The 15725-nt window shown below is 50.5% G+C and overlaps 10 protein-coding genes across 10 annotated transcripts; 5 read left to right on the top strand and 5 right to left on the bottom strand.

Annotated features, from left to right (window-relative positions):
- Positions 1-582: 582 nt before the first annotated feature.
- On the top strand, positions 583-1818 carry BCR37DRAFT_349033 (glycoside hydrolase superfamily; the record flags this gene model as incomplete). Its single annotated transcript, XM_040867891.1, has 1 exon — positions 583-1818. One exon carries the CDS (start codon positions 583-585, stop codon positions 1816-1818), a length of 1236 nt encoding a protein of 411 aa, XP_040724351.1.
- Positions 1819-2133: 315 nt separating this feature from the next.
- Positions 2134-2739, top strand: BCR37DRAFT_403094 (ubiquitin-protein ligase; the record flags this gene model as incomplete). Its single annotated transcript, XM_040871969.1, has 2 exons — positions 2134-2153; positions 2199-2739. The coding sequence occupies 2 exons, from the start codon at positions 2134-2136 to the stop codon at positions 2737-2739; spliced, it is 561 nt and encodes a 186-aa protein (XP_040724350.1).
- Positions 2740-2790: 51 nt separating this feature from the next.
- On the bottom strand, positions 2791-3900 carry BCR37DRAFT_381136 (uncharacterized protein). Its single transcript, XM_040869621.1, has one exon. The coding sequence runs from the start codon at positions 3573-3575 to the stop codon at positions 2898-2900; it is 678 nt and encodes a 225-aa protein (XP_040724349.1). The 5' UTR covers positions 3576-3900; the 3' UTR covers positions 2791-2897.
- Positions 3842-5015, bottom strand: BCR37DRAFT_381134 (PIN domain-containing protein). The gene has a single exon (XM_040869620.1). It carries the CDS (start codon positions 4642-4644, stop codon positions 3916-3918), a length of 729 nt encoding a protein of 242 aa, XP_040724348.1. The 5' UTR covers positions 4645-5015; the 3' UTR covers positions 3842-3915.
- Positions 5016-5186: 171 nt separating this feature from the next.
- On the bottom strand, positions 5187-6679 carry BCR37DRAFT_70234 (putative trans-sulfuration enzyme). Its single transcript, XM_040872444.1, has one exon. It carries the CDS (start codon positions 6402-6404, stop codon positions 5277-5279), a length of 1128 nt encoding a protein of 375 aa, XP_040724347.1. The 5' UTR covers positions 6405-6679; the 3' UTR covers positions 5187-5276.
- Positions 6680-7035: 356 nt separating this feature from the next.
- BCR37DRAFT_349029 (pyridoxal phosphate-dependent transferase) lies at positions 7036-8412 on the top strand (the record flags this gene model as incomplete). Its single annotated transcript, XM_040867890.1, has 1 exon — positions 7036-8412. The coding sequence occupies one exon, from the start codon at positions 7036-7038 to the stop codon at positions 8410-8412; it is 1377 nt and encodes a 458-aa protein (XP_040724346.1).
- Positions 8413-8525: 113 nt separating this feature from the next.
- Positions 8526-9744, bottom strand: BCR37DRAFT_70438 (uncharacterized protein). The gene has a single exon (XM_040872446.1). The coding sequence runs from the start codon at positions 9450-9452 to the stop codon at positions 8640-8642; it is 813 nt and encodes a 270-aa protein (XP_040724345.1). The 5' UTR covers positions 9453-9744; the 3' UTR covers positions 8526-8639.
- Positions 9745-9764: 20 nt separating this feature from the next.
- On the top strand, positions 9765-10563 carry BCR37DRAFT_381129 (RNA polymerase II subunit A C-terminal domain phosphatase ssu72). Its single transcript, XM_040869619.1, has one exon. It carries the CDS (start codon positions 9890-9892, stop codon positions 10514-10516), a length of 627 nt encoding a protein of 208 aa, XP_040724344.1. The 5' UTR covers positions 9765-9889; the 3' UTR covers positions 10517-10563.
- Positions 10564-10684: 121 nt separating this feature from the next.
- On the top strand, positions 10685-13222 carry BCR37DRAFT_393814 (uncharacterized protein; the record flags this gene model as incomplete). Its single annotated transcript, XM_040871363.1, has 1 exon — positions 10685-13222. The coding sequence occupies one exon, from the start codon at positions 10685-10687 to the stop codon at positions 13220-13222; it is 2538 nt and encodes an 845-aa protein (XP_040724343.1).
- An 899-nt stretch (positions 13223-14121) lies between these two features.
- Positions 14122-14784, bottom strand: BCR37DRAFT_388169 (uncharacterized protein; the record flags this gene model as incomplete). Its single annotated transcript, XM_040870599.1, has 1 exon — positions 14122-14784. The coding sequence occupies one exon, from the start codon at positions 14782-14784 to the stop codon at positions 14122-14124; it is 663 nt and encodes a 220-aa protein (XP_040724342.1).
- Between the last annotated feature and the right edge of the window lie 941 nt (positions 14785-15725).

Here is a 15725-nt window from a genome sequence, read left to right as displayed (position 1 = left end):
ACCTCGGCATTGACGTCCTCTGCGAAGCCTTCCAGCACGCAAATTTCGCCCTCGTCTGTCAAATCGGCAAGTGCATCAGCAGCGATGACCTTGATCGATTGGGGTTGTTGGCAGGACTCCGCCTCTGCCAGGACATTCACTGGACCAACCTATACATCCGGCACCAACAACACCGTCGAATCTTGTGCATCATGGTGTTCAGCACAGGGCATGCCCTTTTCAGGCACAGAGTACGCTTCCGAATGTCACTGCTCACTCACGGCACCGACATCCGCCCAAGCTTGGTGGTGCGATATGCCATGCAGTGGCAACAATGCTCAGGTATGTGGATCTGGTAATGCATTGAGTGTCTACTACTCTGCCATACAAGATACCTCTGCCGGCTTCAAGGATCTTGGTTGTTTTGCAGATTCGTCAAGCATGCGAACATTACCGGGTCCATCCTACAGGTCTGGGAAAATGACCAACACAGCTTGTTCCGCGTACTGCAACTCACAGGGCTATGGTGTGTCTGGTACAGAGTACGGTTCCGAATGTTACTGCAGCAGAGCATTACCCTGGTCTGCACCTGTTGGTTGTGGCATGCCTTGCTCTGGCAACACGACAGAGATATGCGGTGATGGCAATGCACTGAGCGTCCGCGTGAATGGAAAATCACCGCTGCTGACAGCAGTAGCCAACCCCAACAACACAACCGGTTCATTCAACGCAAAGGTAGATTTGAACCAGAAATTTTCATCTTGGAAGACATGGAAGGCACGCGGCACCAATCTTGGTAATTGGCTGGTCTTGGAACGCTGGATGGACCCCACTTGGTTTGATCAAGCAAGTGGCAATGTCGGTGCTGTGGATGAATGGACATTTTGTCAAGCACTTGGTACGGCTGGCTGCACCTCGCAACTTCAGCAACACTGGGCATCTTGGGTGACACAGTCAGATATCTCACAATTGGCAAGCGCTGGTCTCAATACACTGCGTATACCCGTTGGCTTTTGGGCATTCATCGACCCCATTGCTGGAGAACCCTACGTGCGCTCCACACAATTGCAAGAATTATCGCGCGTGTTGGGTTATGCGCGCGCTAGTGGTATGACCGTGACGCTCGACTTGCATGGCTTGCCAGGATCTCAGAACGGAGCTGATCATTCTGGTCATATCGGAGAGATTGCTTGGTACACGTCTGCCAATCAGCAGCGCTCTCTACAAACTGTACAAGCCGCTGCGACATGGCTTGCTGGCAGCGGTTTTGCTGGTACGGTCACTGCCTTTGAGGTTGCCAATGAGCCAGCAATTGCAAATTGGGATCAATGGCTTATGTACAAGGATTTCGTCCTTGCATCCCATGCCATCTTGCAAAAGACCGTTCCAGGAGTCGCCACCATGTTTCACGATGGCTTCTGGGCACTCGAACCCTGGAACCAGTTCTTCACAGCTGCAGACAACGTCGTTCTGGACACACACCGATACTTTGCATTTGCACAAACAACCTTGGAGCAAGCTGTGAGCGATGTTTGTGCGTACGTTGCTGATTTCCAAAAAATGAATATGCCAGTCTTTGTGGGTGAATTTTCACTCTCCATCCAGACAACTGCCGCGGACTCTGCTGCAGCGGCGCAGAATGCACTTGCGTTCTTTGAGACACAGATGCAAGCGTGGACACAAGCAGCTGGGGGTGCCATGTGGTCGCTCAAGGCGATGAATGCCGATGGGAGCCAGAATCTTGGATGGTCGACGTCTGGCCTCATTCAGTCTGGTTTGTTTGGTGGGTTGAGTGTCTGGGACTTGGCAGGAGCACAGTGTGCTGCTCCTGCTGCATAGTATAGCGTATAGCATTTGATATTTGAACATTGATAGCGGAGAGTCATGCGTTGATGATTGAGGGATGACTCATGCTGTCCATCTCGTCGGGTCTCCACTGTCCAAGCGTGGTCGCATCCAACGACACCTTCCACCTCATTCTACTCCTCATACTCTCTAACCTGCTGCGCTTCGTCTTTTGTAGCGACTGCAGATTGCGCAAAGACTCTATCAAGCTTCACTTGTGCGCCTGTGTCTAGGATCACTACTCAACAAGCGCGCGCGCATCGTTCTCTTATCAGCGCCACGCAATAGTACTGATTGTGCGACACGACCATGTCGTCGCCCAAGAGACGGTAAGCTATCCTTCTACTGCTTCACTCGTACTAACCTCCATCAAGGATCGAAACAGATGTCATGAAGATGCTCATGTCAGACTACGAAGTCACCCTCGTCAATGACAACATGCAAGAATTCTATGTTCGTTTTCACGGCCCACATGAAACGCCCTTTCATGGTGGTTTATGGAAAGTCCATGTGGAACTCCCTGATCAATACCCATATAAATCTCCCAGCATCGGCTTCATGAATCGCATCTTTCATCCCAATATCGATGAGATCTCCGGGTCGGTGTGTTTGGATGTGATTAATCAGACTTGGAGTCCCATGTTTGATATGATTAACATCTTTGAGGTGTTTCTACCACAGCTACTACGGTATCCCAACCCAAGTGATCCGTTGAATGGCGAAGCGGCAGCTTTGCTGATGCGGGATCCTCGAGCGTATGAGACGAAAGTGAAGGATTACCTCAACAAGTATGCAACAAAGGAAGCCGTGGATCATGCTGCGAGTGATGAGGATGAGAGTGAAGATGAGAGTATGTCCAGTGCCGGCAGCTATGATGATTCTGATCAAGAAGCAGCCGGTAAGATGGATATATAGCGATTGCTTCGGAACAAAGAAAGGAGCATTCAGCATTGTTCTTCTTTTCGCTATGTATGCAGGGTCTTGCTATCTCGCTGGATGTCGCTATGACTATCGTAAAATGCTTTCATGAATCACGTCGCACCCACTCTTGCAGGCTTGTTGTCCTTGGCAAATCAAGTCGCCAACTGTGCATTGATCTCATTGACTTGCTGTGTCCAGCTCTGCGTCACTGCTTCCCTCGCATTCGCTTCTGCTACTGTTTCAACATTTGACCCCAACTTCCTCCAAACATCGGCCCAGCCCTCGACACAATCAGAGAGCTGGGCTGGATCTAGCGTGGTATACCCAGAGCTCGTACAAAACACCATGCCCAGATACCAAGCTTCCAACAACACAGGAATGAAGAAGACTTCGAGGTATGGCGTGCGTGGTCCAAATCGATAAGAGGCAAAGAGTGAACTAAACGTCGGTGACCAATTCCGATGCATCAAACCCAACAACGTCTCTAGATCCTCAACTTGCTCACTTGCAATGCGTGGCCAAACCCAACTTGCCTCTTCCTCACCGAGATCCAAGCAGAGTTGTCGAAAGGCAAGGGGAGGACAGGCTTTCAGGATGGTTTCACATACTTCCTTCAGTAACCCATACAAAGGCTGGTTCTCGGGCGCCACTTCAGCCGTTGGATCAAATCTAGGCGCCCCGCGTGGTCGAGAGATCCTGGGGAGTGTTATACCGCGTTGTGACTTTGTCAAGATTGGCCGCGTTTCATACGTTGGTTCGTCTTTGATTAAGAATGCATCGAGTTCCGCGAAGGGATCGCGTTTCTTGCGACGAATGGATGGAGGTTCCATTGTTGTTGGTTGTGCTGAAGATGTCGTCTGTGGAGTGAATGCTAAGACTTTGTCAGCAAAGGATGGACTCAGGGGTTCTTCCTTTTTCGGAAGTTGAGGGAGTATAGCAACTTACACATGGGAGTCGTGGTGACATTCTCGGCTTGTCGTTGAGATGCGTGTGATGGTTGCTGGAAACCACCGCTTGAGAGTTGCTCGGGTCGTGGACCTTGTGGTTGTCTGGAAGGGTGTTGTTGAGCAGGAGGGTGATTCTGGTAGCGTTGTGGGTCCGGAGTGGGTACAGCGCCTTGATAGGGCTGCTGTTGAGCTGGTCCTGGCGTACGCTGTAGTCAGTAAGTGGTCAAGCCAAAACTGATAGATAGGGAGGTACCTCAACGTCCATAGCCATATGCTCATCGTCATCATCATCCGAGTCGAGAATGAGCTGCACAGATTCTTTACGAGCGAGGTAGTCTGATGTGCCTTGCTTCCAATTGCCCAACACGCGTCGCAGTACATCGTCAGGTTGGAGTCCATTTTCCCAAACCATGCTGCCCATGCCGAGGACCTTGAACTTGTTGCCGAGATTCACATCATTGGATAGCAGTGTGACTGGCACCTTGCGACGTTCTTTGATGTAACGCGCACAATCCAAGATCCCATCATCGTTGATTTGGTTGGGATCAATGATTTCATCAATCTGCTGAGCATACAGACCCTTTGCATGCCCGAGATGCTTGCTGATGAACTTGTTGGCACGCTGCGCTTGTTCTGCAACAGAGATGGATTGACTGGTGCCGGTGTAGCGCTTCTCTTGTAATTTGAGGCCGTCCAACTCACCAAGTGCCACCCAGGGCAAAACTAGCAAGACACGAGACTGATCGAATCGCTGGATGAGTCCTTCGAGCAAGCCGAGGTGAGCGAGCCAGTAATTGGTATCTACCACAAAGCAGCGTGCCACGGGTTCGGGCCAAGTAGCGTCGACGATGTTGGTCACGAGCTGATCACGAGATAGATTCGTCTTGACGCGTCCCTTGCGTAGTACGCCCGTGAGCTTCTCAATGAGGGCAATCTCTGTCATGTCTGACATGACGACGTCTCCTTCTATGTCGAGGCGGGGTGTGTACTGGAGAGATCCTTCTCTTGGGAGGAGGGGTGTGGTGCTGAGTACGACTGATTCGTGCCAATCTCTTGTTTCTTGTGTGTGCTGTGACCAGTCTCTGTGTATGCCTTGCTGCCAGGGAGGGAGCTGGTGTGCAAGAGGTGGTTAGCAAGGGTGCTTCTGTAGTGTGGATGGTTTGGTTGAGGGAAGGAAGAGGAGGACGAAGGATGGGTTGCCCTTTTATCCTCTCATGCTGCTTCTCAACGACGCAAGAGACATACAGGAGGGCGGTAGAAGGGGAGGTTCTGTTGGAAGTGCATGATTGCCTATCGCAGCGGCGGGTAGCAAGAAGAGAGCAGCGACGGCAGCAGTAGATAGAGTCCAGTATAGGGAGATCAACGTGTGTACGACAGCAGCTGCAGCATCAGCAGCATCATCATGAACAGGGACGGAGTTTCAGGGGGTGAGCAGGGAGACGAGAGCAGAAAAGAGCAGAAAATGGGAGAAGAAAGGGAGAGAGAAGGGGGAAAGATGAGGGAGACACGGGGACAGTGCACAAAATTCATGCCAACTTCATGGACACAAATTCAGATTGCACGCCAAATAGTCTACAACATGCACTACAGAGAAGACACCTGCACCAGGGCCTGCTCAATATCAGCAACCAAGTCACCAGCATCCTCCACACCAATCGACAGCCTCACCAGCGTCCTGTCACACTGCGAGTCACTCATCGTCCGCCACTCAGCAAGAGACTCAACACCACCCAGACTCGTCGCATGGTGAAACAGCTTCAGCTTGTTGGGGAAAGTCGATGCCTGCTTCTCGTTCTTCAAGTAAATAGCAAAGGTAGGCGAATACCCACCTGGCATCTGCTTCTTCACAAACGCAGCACCCTCGGCCTCCTGCAACGAGCCATGCACTACCTTCTGCAACTTGCCTTCCTTCACCAACTCTGCCATGCGTGCAGCCACAATCGCTCCATTCGCAACTTGTCGCTCAATTCGCATCTTGAATGTCCGTAGCGATCTCAACAACAACCACGCCGTCTGACCAGACATGGCTGTCCCCAAATTTTCACGATCATCAATCAAGTGCTCCTTGAGGCTCTCTGCATCACCCAACCCTGGACGAGCAGCAATCACACCAGCCAATAAATCCGAATGGCCACCGAAATACTTGGTTGCAGAGTGCATCACCCAATCGGCACCTTGCTCAAATGGATTCTGCAAGGGCGGTGGTGCAAACGTTGAATCAACACAAACCACAGCACCGTGTTTCTTGGCAATCTCAACATAGTGTGCGATATCAGTCACTTCACCCGTTGGATTCAGCGGCGTCTCCAACCAAATCACATCTCCCTTGCCAGGTGTCACTGTGTCGAGTGTATCGAGGTGATGCACCTTCATTCCATTCAAGCGAGAAATAATCCCAGCAACGCCCAGTGTGCCATGATACCCACCATGTTCAGCGCGCTCAAGGAAGATTTGTGCAGGATGCAAATGACACAAAAGTGCCATGATGGCTGATAAACCACTCGCATACGTCACTGTGACTGAACCTTGTAGTAACGTATGCAACACTGCCTCGCAGCGTTCAATGGTAGGCACGCTCAGGCGTGAGTAGATGGCTGATTGGACTTTGTTGTCGGACGTGTAGGCGTAGGTTGTTGACATGTGGATGGGAGGGGCAACATCACAGGCTGATTCGATATGATCATCTGCGTGGATGAGGGAAGTTGCATTCATCTTGAACCTGCTGTAGCTGCTCAGTAACTGACAGATGGTGGTGGTGTCGCGCCTTTAAGTTTTCGAGATTCGGCAGTGCCGGGCGAGATGGCCTGGATAGTGAGTCAGTGAGTCATGGCCAGCTGCAGGCGTATCCTTCCATGTCCTTCTACACAGTCAGCCGGGACAGGTATGCCCACCGTCTTGTTGCCCGTGTCGCCCGTCTCTCCCGCACCAGGGCCTTCGACTCTTCATAGACGTATAGACCTACTAGTGTGATGAACAGTGCATGGTGCAGTATTGGCCAAATACATGGTGCAGAGGCTTTGGCGCTCCTCCAACAAGTCTGACAGTTACTTGACTATTGCTCCATATCTTGTAAGCGCTACTCGACTGACCCGAAGGACTTGCGTGTGTCTTGCTTGTGCTTTGAACCTTCAACAAGGTCTCAGTCGACTGCAACACCACACGTCACCGAGAAGTGCTTGATACGACTGAAGCTACAAAACATCTACTACTGATACGCAAATCATACTACCAGCTATCATCTACCATACGAAGCTCACAAGCCATGACGGCCGCTCAATCGCTAGAGGACTACCTCCATGCTTCACCAGCAACAACGCTTGCATCAGCAGACTTTGCTAAATACATGGACGAACAAGCAGTCAGTCTCCCTCATCTCCGTAGACTCTTCTCAATACCCACCGCTGCGTCTCTCACGTCAACCACAGTACCGCAGAACAATGACGACAACGATGCGGTTTATTTCTGCGGCAATTCACTCGGTTTGATGCCACTTGCAGCACGCGCCCTCGTCACCGCTGAATTGGACGTTTGGGCAGGTCGTGGTGTCTTGGGACATTTTGATCATCCGCATCATCGACCATGGAAGGATATTGCTGATTTACAACAAGTCACGACAGGCACTGCCATGCTTGTGGGTGCACCACCCTCTCAAGTCACTGTGATGGGAGCACTCACGAGTAACTTGAATACATTGCTTTGTGCATTCTACAAGCCACAGGGCAAAAGAAGGAAGATTCTATTTGAGCACAAGGCCTTCCCATCAGATATGTACGCATTTGCTTCACAAGCGAGACTACATGGTTTAGATCCAGAAGATGCATTATTGCCGCTGGGACCAAAAGAGGGCGCATACTGTCTCGATACGGCAGATATACTGGAAGCCATTCAACTTCACGGTGATGAAATTGCAGTGGTTCTCTTTTCGGGCGTACAGTATTATACGGGTCAATTCTTTGATATCGAAACCATTACACGTGCCGGTCATGAAGTAGGCGCAGTTGTTGGTTGGGATCTCGCACACGCGGTCGGGAATGTTCCGTTAGAACTGCATCGCTGGGAGGTTGATTTCGCATGTTGGTGTCATTACAAGTATGTCAATGCTGGCCCTGGTGCGATTGGTGGGATCTTTGTGCATGAGCAGGCACGGTATCCTGGGTCATCCTCAACAACAGAGAATCGCAATACGCGAGGTTTGGCGGGTTGGTGGGGACATGATCCACAAACACGCTTCAATATGGATCCAATATTCGATCCAGCACCTGGTGCTGCCGGTTTCCAACTCTCCAATCCTTCTGTCCTGAATGTCGTTTCGCTCTTGGCAAGTCTTGATGTTTTCCAACAAACGAGCATGCAAGCCATCAGGGATAAGTCGGTCTTATTGACGGGATTCATGGAGCATCTCTTACGAGCTGACCCGGCATTCGAACGAGCCGGTTCAAGACCTTCCTTCAAGATCATCACACCACGAGATCCAGCAGCGCGTGGTGCACAGCTTTCTGTATTATTCTCACCGACCGGTGTGATGCCATTTGTGATGGGTTATTTATTGGATCGTCACATTGTCGCTGATGAACGTAAACCCAATGTCGTTCGTCTAAGTCCTGTTCCCTTGTACAATACCTTTAGCGAGGTCCTTCAAGTGATTCAAACGCTTTCCGCTGCATTGGAGCAGTATGATGCAAGTGAGGCAGGAACATTGGCATTACAGCAGACGACCTGATTGTGCTATTACGAGAAAAAAAAATCATAGACAGGTTTTATTGAACATTTGAGTCTTGTACAAGGGAAGGGACCAGGTGTATGCAAACCCAAAAGAAAGTAAATTGGTACAGGACCTCCTTCTCGTCTGTATTGTGTTGTATTGTGTTGTGTTGCGTTGCGTTGCGTTGCGTTGCGTTGCGTTGCATTGCGTTGAATGACTGGCTTGGAATCGGCAAAGTGATAAGGTCATGAGGGAAGGTCGTCTTCCATATTGCGAAACTCTGCAGAAGCCATTTCCCGTTCTGCAGCCGTCAAGACATTGCGAAGCTCTTCTGTGAGTTCAGTCTCGTTGTTGTCGTCTGAGTGATGCGGTTCGTCCACCCAGCCGTCATCCTGCGCAGCAACACCGTCAGATGCAGCAGTCGATATCGCTTCACCCTCTTCTTGCTCCTGTAGCGCCCAAACTTCATCATCCCCCAAGAACCGCACGTACTCTTCCGGGACCAGCCCACAATCACTCGTTACTGGATCCACGGCCACCAACCAACCGAGTCCATGCATACTAGAGATGAACACCTGTTGTCCCTCCACCAATGCGAATTCATTCTCATGCTCCGGTGTGAAATCGAATAACGCTATCGCTCGACCATGTACTTCGCCTTCTCCCAAGTCTTGCGCATCTTCTTCCAGATGACCACCGGTAGGGGTTGTACCACCCGACGTCGGAGCAAGCCAGGGCGGTGGATCCGTCCAGCCACTACTCGAATCATCCACATCGCGTTTCTGCGTATTTTCAGGTAGTGGCTGTGTTGCCGGTTTCGCGCGTTGAGCAGCAACTATATCAGCTCGCCGTTGTGCAGCTTCTCGATCCGTTGCATCACTCGGCGCAGTCTCCGTGGATCGCAGAAAGAGTGGGTCATCGTGCGCATAGGCAAAATCGCGCGGGATATACGCCAATTTTGTGAAGTTGCGTTGTGAGGATTCTGCGTGTAGCCGTGTCCTCGACGGTGATGTAAGGATGGGTAGTGGTGGCGGCGTTGACTCATCTTGTGTTTCCATTTATAATGAAGGATCTGTATGGTCGTATACTGAGATCTAAAGGCCGCCAAAGCAATAGATAGGTAGAATGTACAATTGGGTGAGCTCGAGTAGGGTCCGCCGAACGCCTGTTGTTCAATGCTTCGGAGTCGCCTTTTGAGCGGATAATCGATGAGGAAAGTTGCAGCAATGCCGATACCAGGGAGTGTGCAGAGATGCGTGGGCGTTATTGCCGCAGCAGGAGAGAGGACAGAGGCCCAGGGAGGATATACAGGATGCCGGGTAGGGTGTCGGTTGTGCGTCGTTGCTCGTTTGCGCATCTTGAACCGCAACCAAACTCTCTCTGCCCTATCTGCTCTCTCTGCTCTACTTTATCTACTCCTTGAAAGTTCCCTTCTATCTACTCTTACTGCTCTACTGTATCGACATCGCTTCTCTCCTACTGCTCAATCTCCGCCATGACCTCCACAGCTGCCGACGCAGAAACCAGCAAAGCACTGCGCTTCGCTACTGTATGCGCCTCCAACAACAACCGCTCCATGCAAGCCCATAAAGTCCTGAAAGACGCCGGCTACAACGTCTGCTCCTATGGCACAGGCAGTGCAGTGCGTCTACCCGGTCCATCCATCGACCGACCAAACAATTACAACTTCGGTACACCGTACCAGCAGATTTTTGAAGAGCTCAAGCAGCAAGATACAAGGCTCTACCAAGCGAATGGTCTCTTGGCTATGATTGATCGTAATCGACACATCAAACGTGCACCTGAGCGATGGCAGGAAGGGAAGGAGTTCTTTGATGTTGTCTTTGCCTGTGAGGAACGCGTCTTTGATGCCATTTGTGATGACTTGCTCTTACGCAGTAGCAAGCCCGGTGTGGCGACAGACAGGATGGTGCACATCTTCAATGTCGACATCAAGGATAATGCAGAAGAGGCCTTCAAGGGCGGTGCAGCGATATTGGAGCTGGCGAATGAGTTTAGTGCAGCGGAGGAAGAGCTGGATGAGGCGATCCTGGATATTGTTGCTGCGTGGCAGGAGAGGCATCCGCTGCTTCCAATCCTGCACAGTGTGCAGTACTACTAGTCTAGTCTATACTAGTCTATACTCCATACTAGTCTAGTCTAATCTATACTCTATACTAGTCTAACCCCCTGTCGGCTGCTGATGAAATGTGCAACAAAAAATACAACACAAAAGAGACAACTACACACACAGTACACAAACACCAAGCATCGCTACTCCGGCCCCTTCATGAGCGGCTCGCGCTTTGCTCCTGGAGAGCATGCAGGGCCCTCACAGTATAGACAACATCCACCGGGACAGCCTAGTAGCAACAACAGCAGCACTTATCAAAACCCTGCATCGCCAACGGGCTTTCGGCAAGCATCGAGCGGTAACGTGTACGGTGCGAGACAGCAGCCGTTTTATCCCCAAGGGTCAGGCGATACTTATACTTCTGGCGGTGGCGGACACGCATACCAGCGCAGTGTCAGCGAACAAAGTAACCACACCTACCACAGCGCATCTGGCAGTATGGCAGGCAGTACAGCGGCTTTAGACCGTCAGTGGACGCCAGCCCCACGGATACCTGCAAGTCAGTCAAGTCTTGCTGGTGTACCTGGAGAAGATGCCATTACGCAAGCTGAACGCGCTGCGCAACGGCATTGGCAGGTACTCGGACAGTTCCTAGGCAAGGACAGAGAACCTGTACCCCCGAGGATGGTGGTCAAGGCGCGTGAAAAGCTGACACGTCTCTCAGCGACACAATTCCAAGAACTCTCAACAGATGTCTATGATGAAGTGCTTCGTCGTCAATTTGCAGCACAAGGCGGACCAGGACCTCCTGCACTCGAGCCTGATGCCGCTTACCACCCAAAACGCAATCAAGCTCGGGAACGACTGTCTGCGCTGACAATGACGCGGTTTCGCGACTTGGCAGCGGATGTGTATCATGAGATTGGCAGGCGGTTTCCTGATGTTGCGCGGCAGTCCACCGATACAAGTCAAGATGCTCGGTCGCGTGGCTCTGCTGGCTCACAACTACCTACTTCACCCATTGCTGAAAAGCCAAAGCCTAACTTGCGAAATACGACATTCATCCCTGTCAAGTCTGCGATGGTGGAAGATGATGACGGCGATGAAGACCTGATGGAGCAAGTCCAAGCTCCAATTCGGTCAAGAGGGACAGAGTTTGATACTGCTTCCGCCCAGTCGAGTGAGTATGGCAAGAGCTCACCCATTGCACGAAGTCAGACGAATGGTGATGCACCAGCCAGACAAGCTGACCGATCGTCTGAGTTGCGCATCAAGGAACTCGAAGACAAATTGGCGGTGCTTGAAGTGACTGCACGAGAAGCATCTGCCCGCGCGGCAGGACGTGGTGATCTTGAATCAGCGTTGCAAGAGGCACTCGAGCGCAATGACAAGCTAGAGTCACAAGTGCAACAGCTACAAAAACAAGTCAAGCAGGCCGCTCCGCAAGAAGAGTTGGATCGAGTGAAGAAGTCATTGACGGACCAGCAGAGTGTTGAGACGGAGATGCGTCAAGCACTCGACAATCTCATGATTGACCTTCGCCAAATGAGTGATCGTGAATCAAGTATGCAAGCACAACTCGAAAAGCTTGCGCAAGACCTACTTGAGCAGAAACAACAGACGAGCGCTTGGCAAGCACAAGCCCAGAAATCAAAACTGGCATTGCGACAAGTCAAAGTGACATCTGCATTCTTTGCACCTGGCGGAGGGCTTTCAGCAGATGGCACCACCAATGGCATCGTGGCAGCTGCTGCAGGTTTAATTTCAACGTCTGGTGCTATTCAAGACTTGTCATTCGCTCAATTCCAAGGCGGGATTGATGAGCTGCTACGTGTCGCACGGATGCAACCGCAACTTGTACTGGAACCCATGCGAACCCTCGTCACGGCAACCAAGGCCATTCAATTGGATATCCGACAAAGCGGCATCGAGCAGAGCGAGGAGAAAGTGGCCAAATTGATGCTTCGTCTAAGCAGTACAGCCAATAATCTCATGATTGCCTGTCGCAACCACGTTGGCAGTGCAGGACTTTCGCCAGTCTCGCTGGTTGATGCAGCTGCGAGTCATTTGACAAGTACTGTCATTGAGTTGGCCAAGATTTGCAAGATTCGCAGTATTCCGCAGCAAGCAGAGGTGGAGCCTGAGTTACAGTTGCCAAGAGTTGCAACGGCTGTCGCTCAAAAAGATGTGGATGACGATTTGCCCTTCACACCGCATGGTCAAGCGGAAATGCCACACAAGATTAGCTTCCAGGTGACTGAACCACCACCAGCATCACCTGACCGCGCACCACCTGCACCACCCTCAGCAGCCACAAAACGAGACAGCTTGCAAGACCTCAAGGTCTCCCTCGAAACGCAAACTGAGGCTATTGTCACATCCATCCAAAAACTCCTCGCTGCAATTCGAGCAGATCAAAAGCCAGCGGTCCTTCAGCAATTCATTGGCGATATCGTCGTTTCAGTCACGACTGCGACATCTCTCCTTCAGCCAGCATATCTCTCCTCTGAGGAGTCTCGCTCATTGCGGCAAGAGCTTCAAGGGATTCGCGTGGCGCTTGAATCATGCTGTTCTCGCTTGAGGAATATGGAGAATGGCGCTGCTGAACAGCCTGCTCATGGAGCAAGCAAGGAGTATAAGCAGCGGCTAGCAGGCGTTGCGTTTGATACGGCCAAGCAGACAAAGGAGCTGTCAATGGCGCTTGAACGCGTTGATGCCGAAGACTTGACTCACGATGTACCAGATTTGACATAGCTATTTTGAGCGATCTGAATGCGAGCAACGAGCTTAAGTAAGGGGATTTATGAAGATGTGCATTTGTCTGAATTGGAGCGTATTGAACTTCCCTACGCACAAGAAGTACAAGTCCCAAATCGAGATGAGCTTTGCCGAGCTCATCAAAGTCCTATGTTTCAGATGCCTTGTCACCTGAAACACCTGGTTTCACCTCGCAGCTATTCTTCTGTGCACATTCACAGCGATCGATCTAGACCTCGTCATCAATAACATAGAACAACTCTTTCAGCATCTTCAACAGTCTCTGTCTTCCGGCTCAAGTCCATTAATCTCGCCTGACCAATCTGAGATATTTCTCTGTCTCTTGGCGCGTCTGGCTAGACGTCGGCGGCGGACTCACGTCGCCCATAGTCTTCGAGACTTTGGTGTTGTTGCTTGTCTTACTGGTCCAGGGTTCTACTCGTAGTCGATAAGATTAAGTGGAAAGCCTTCTGCTGCCTCGTTCTTCAGTCACCGACTTTGTACTGTGGTGAGGTCATCTATAAGTACCTCTGTTGTTGCCTAGTGTCTTCGACGAGGACTCGCCCTGCTCTGCGAGACACCTTTAAGCCCAATTGTTACAATCGAAGCGATCGCAGAACTATTTTCAGAGCTCGGCCGCAGCAATGACAAATTCTTCAGCCTTGATCATTACTTACTCTGGGCTTAAGCTTAGAACAATGAAGCTGGGAATATCAGGAAGGCTTAAGGACTACGGAATACGTAGATAAAGGCCTATAGCTAAGCCTAAGTAAGTTTTGTTGTGAAAGTAAGTCCAGCGACAAGATTTGTTGTGCGTAGTAAACATAACGCGCAAGCTTCAGGCCTAAAAAACCCGGTGAAATAGGGAAGCATGAAAGCGAGATACCACGTCCACATCATCCGAAATGAGGCGTCTGGCAATGCACATTTGTATTGAGGCCATACAAGTGCATTTCCTCCGGCTTGTTGTCAAAGACCCAAGAATAGAAGAAGGAATTCGCTGGTGCTTGTGTAAGCGAAGCTTTTGATAGTATGTTGGTGCTGTTGAAATAGGCGTTGTTTGTTAGATCGGCGTTGATGTCATACCAGTTGCAGCCTCTATCTTTGTGTACTCTTGGAAGGACGCTTGCAGCGACAGGATACCAGCAGACAGTATCACTAGGACGGTACGAGTTAATTCGAAAATCGAATCTGTTCGTATAGACAAAGTACCTTCTCATCAAGAAACCATGTGGATCGGATGTATCATATCGTGGAACCTTAGGATATAGAGTCATAGGACCGTACCTCTCAGAATTCAAGCAACCTTTGGTATCTGCCTTTGTAATCGATTTTAACGCTTCGTACATCTGTTGTTCTGCAGGTAGTACAAAATTGAAGATACTCTCGGTTCGAGCCTCAACTGTGCGTACGTTCTTGACACAGCTGTCTTTCATGTGCTGATGAGGGCTTAGCCCACCGACGTTGACCCAACTGATCAAAACGATTTGCCGACAGTTACGTGCCAAAACACCGAAGATGCCTAGTGGTGATGCTAGCTGCAGTAGCAACAGAGCCATGTGCATCATCGGCGTGAGCTATCGTGTAAGTGATTGCTTAACGCTCAGTTCGATTTGGTTGTGCTGTTTAGAATCGGTGAACAGCTGCTGCGCGGAGAGGAGCCTTCTTATCACATTTCTCTGACTCTTCTCAGGGGCTGATTGCATTCTGGAGTTGCACTTGTGTTTTGTCGAGCGTAGTATGATACAGCTGCAGGGGCGCAGCATCAGACTGCATATTCGGAACTGACGGATCGATTACTTGGTGAAGTGTCGTGACTAGCTAGAGAACCATGCTGCAGCTGTCATCTGAAATCGAGTGCTATACTTTAATAGAGTCATGAAGAGCGACTAGTCAGAGATCACCTGCTGGTTTGAATGGTGATGTTTTACTTTTCATAGGGCTGAAATTGACACGCATATGGTCATCTCGTCAATTCGTCACGGTCAACAATTGTTACTTCGTATTGTCAAACAAAGTCTCCTGCTTGTAACCCACGCGACGGTGGGGTTGTCTCTTCTTTCACATTTTCTAGCCTCAGCTGAGTGTGCTGGGTTCGCGCTTGCAGACATGATGTGTAAGCGTGAAGAGGATGAAGAGACACTGTTGTGTCTGTGATCATCTATATAGCGGCGAGATGCTTGGCAAGGGCTGGTCTCTCGTTGGCACGCAGGTAGCAATCACGTTCAGCTAGTGTTTGTCGAGTTCATGGAAGTGCTGCGCAATGGCATGTGCAGCAGATGATGTGGTGAAACTCGTTTTGAGGAGGCATCTAGCAGCATGCCGCAGAGCAGCCTGAGCGGGATACATACACTCAAGCTTTGACCACGGCGTCCTATATATTCAATTAGGGAATGGCTCTCATGGGCAAAACTGACACTTGATCTGAATGAAACGTCCTACAAGAACAGTCTTCTTGATTGGACGCTGAATTCACCTTTTTGACAACCTCCGAATATGT

This window comes from Protomyces lactucae-debilis (genome assembly GCF_002105105.1).
Source record: "Protomyces lactucae-debilis strain 12-1054 chromosome Unknown BCR37scaffold_13, whole genome shotgun sequence".
NCBI lineage: Eukaryota > Fungi > Ascomycota > Taphrinomycetes > Taphrinales > Protomycetaceae > Protomyces > Protomyces lactucae-debilis.
Note: the sequence above shows the minus strand (reverse complement) of the source record. Positions and strands in the feature narration are given on the sequence as shown.

Bases quoted from the DNA above. Each gene is read 5' to 3' on its own strand.
- BCR37DRAFT_70234 (XM_040872444.1), bottom strand. From the start codon at position 6,404: ATGAATGCAACTTCCCTCATCCACGCAGATGATCATATCGAATCAGCC.
- BCR37DRAFT_381129 (XM_040869619.1), top strand. From the start codon at position 9,890: ATGACCTCCACAGCTGCCGACGCAGAAACCAGCAAAGCACTGCGCTTC.
- BCR37DRAFT_381136 (XM_040869621.1), bottom strand. From the start codon at position 3,575: ATGGAACCTCCATCCATTCGTCGCAAGAAACGCGATCCCTTCGCGGAA.
- BCR37DRAFT_381134 (XM_040869620.1), bottom strand. From the start codon at position 4,644: ATGTCAGACATGACAGAGATTGCCCTCATTGAGAAGCTCACGGGCGTA.
- BCR37DRAFT_70438 (XM_040872446.1), bottom strand. From the start codon at position 9,452: ATGGAAACACAAGATGAGTCAACGCCGCCACCACTACCCATCCTTACA.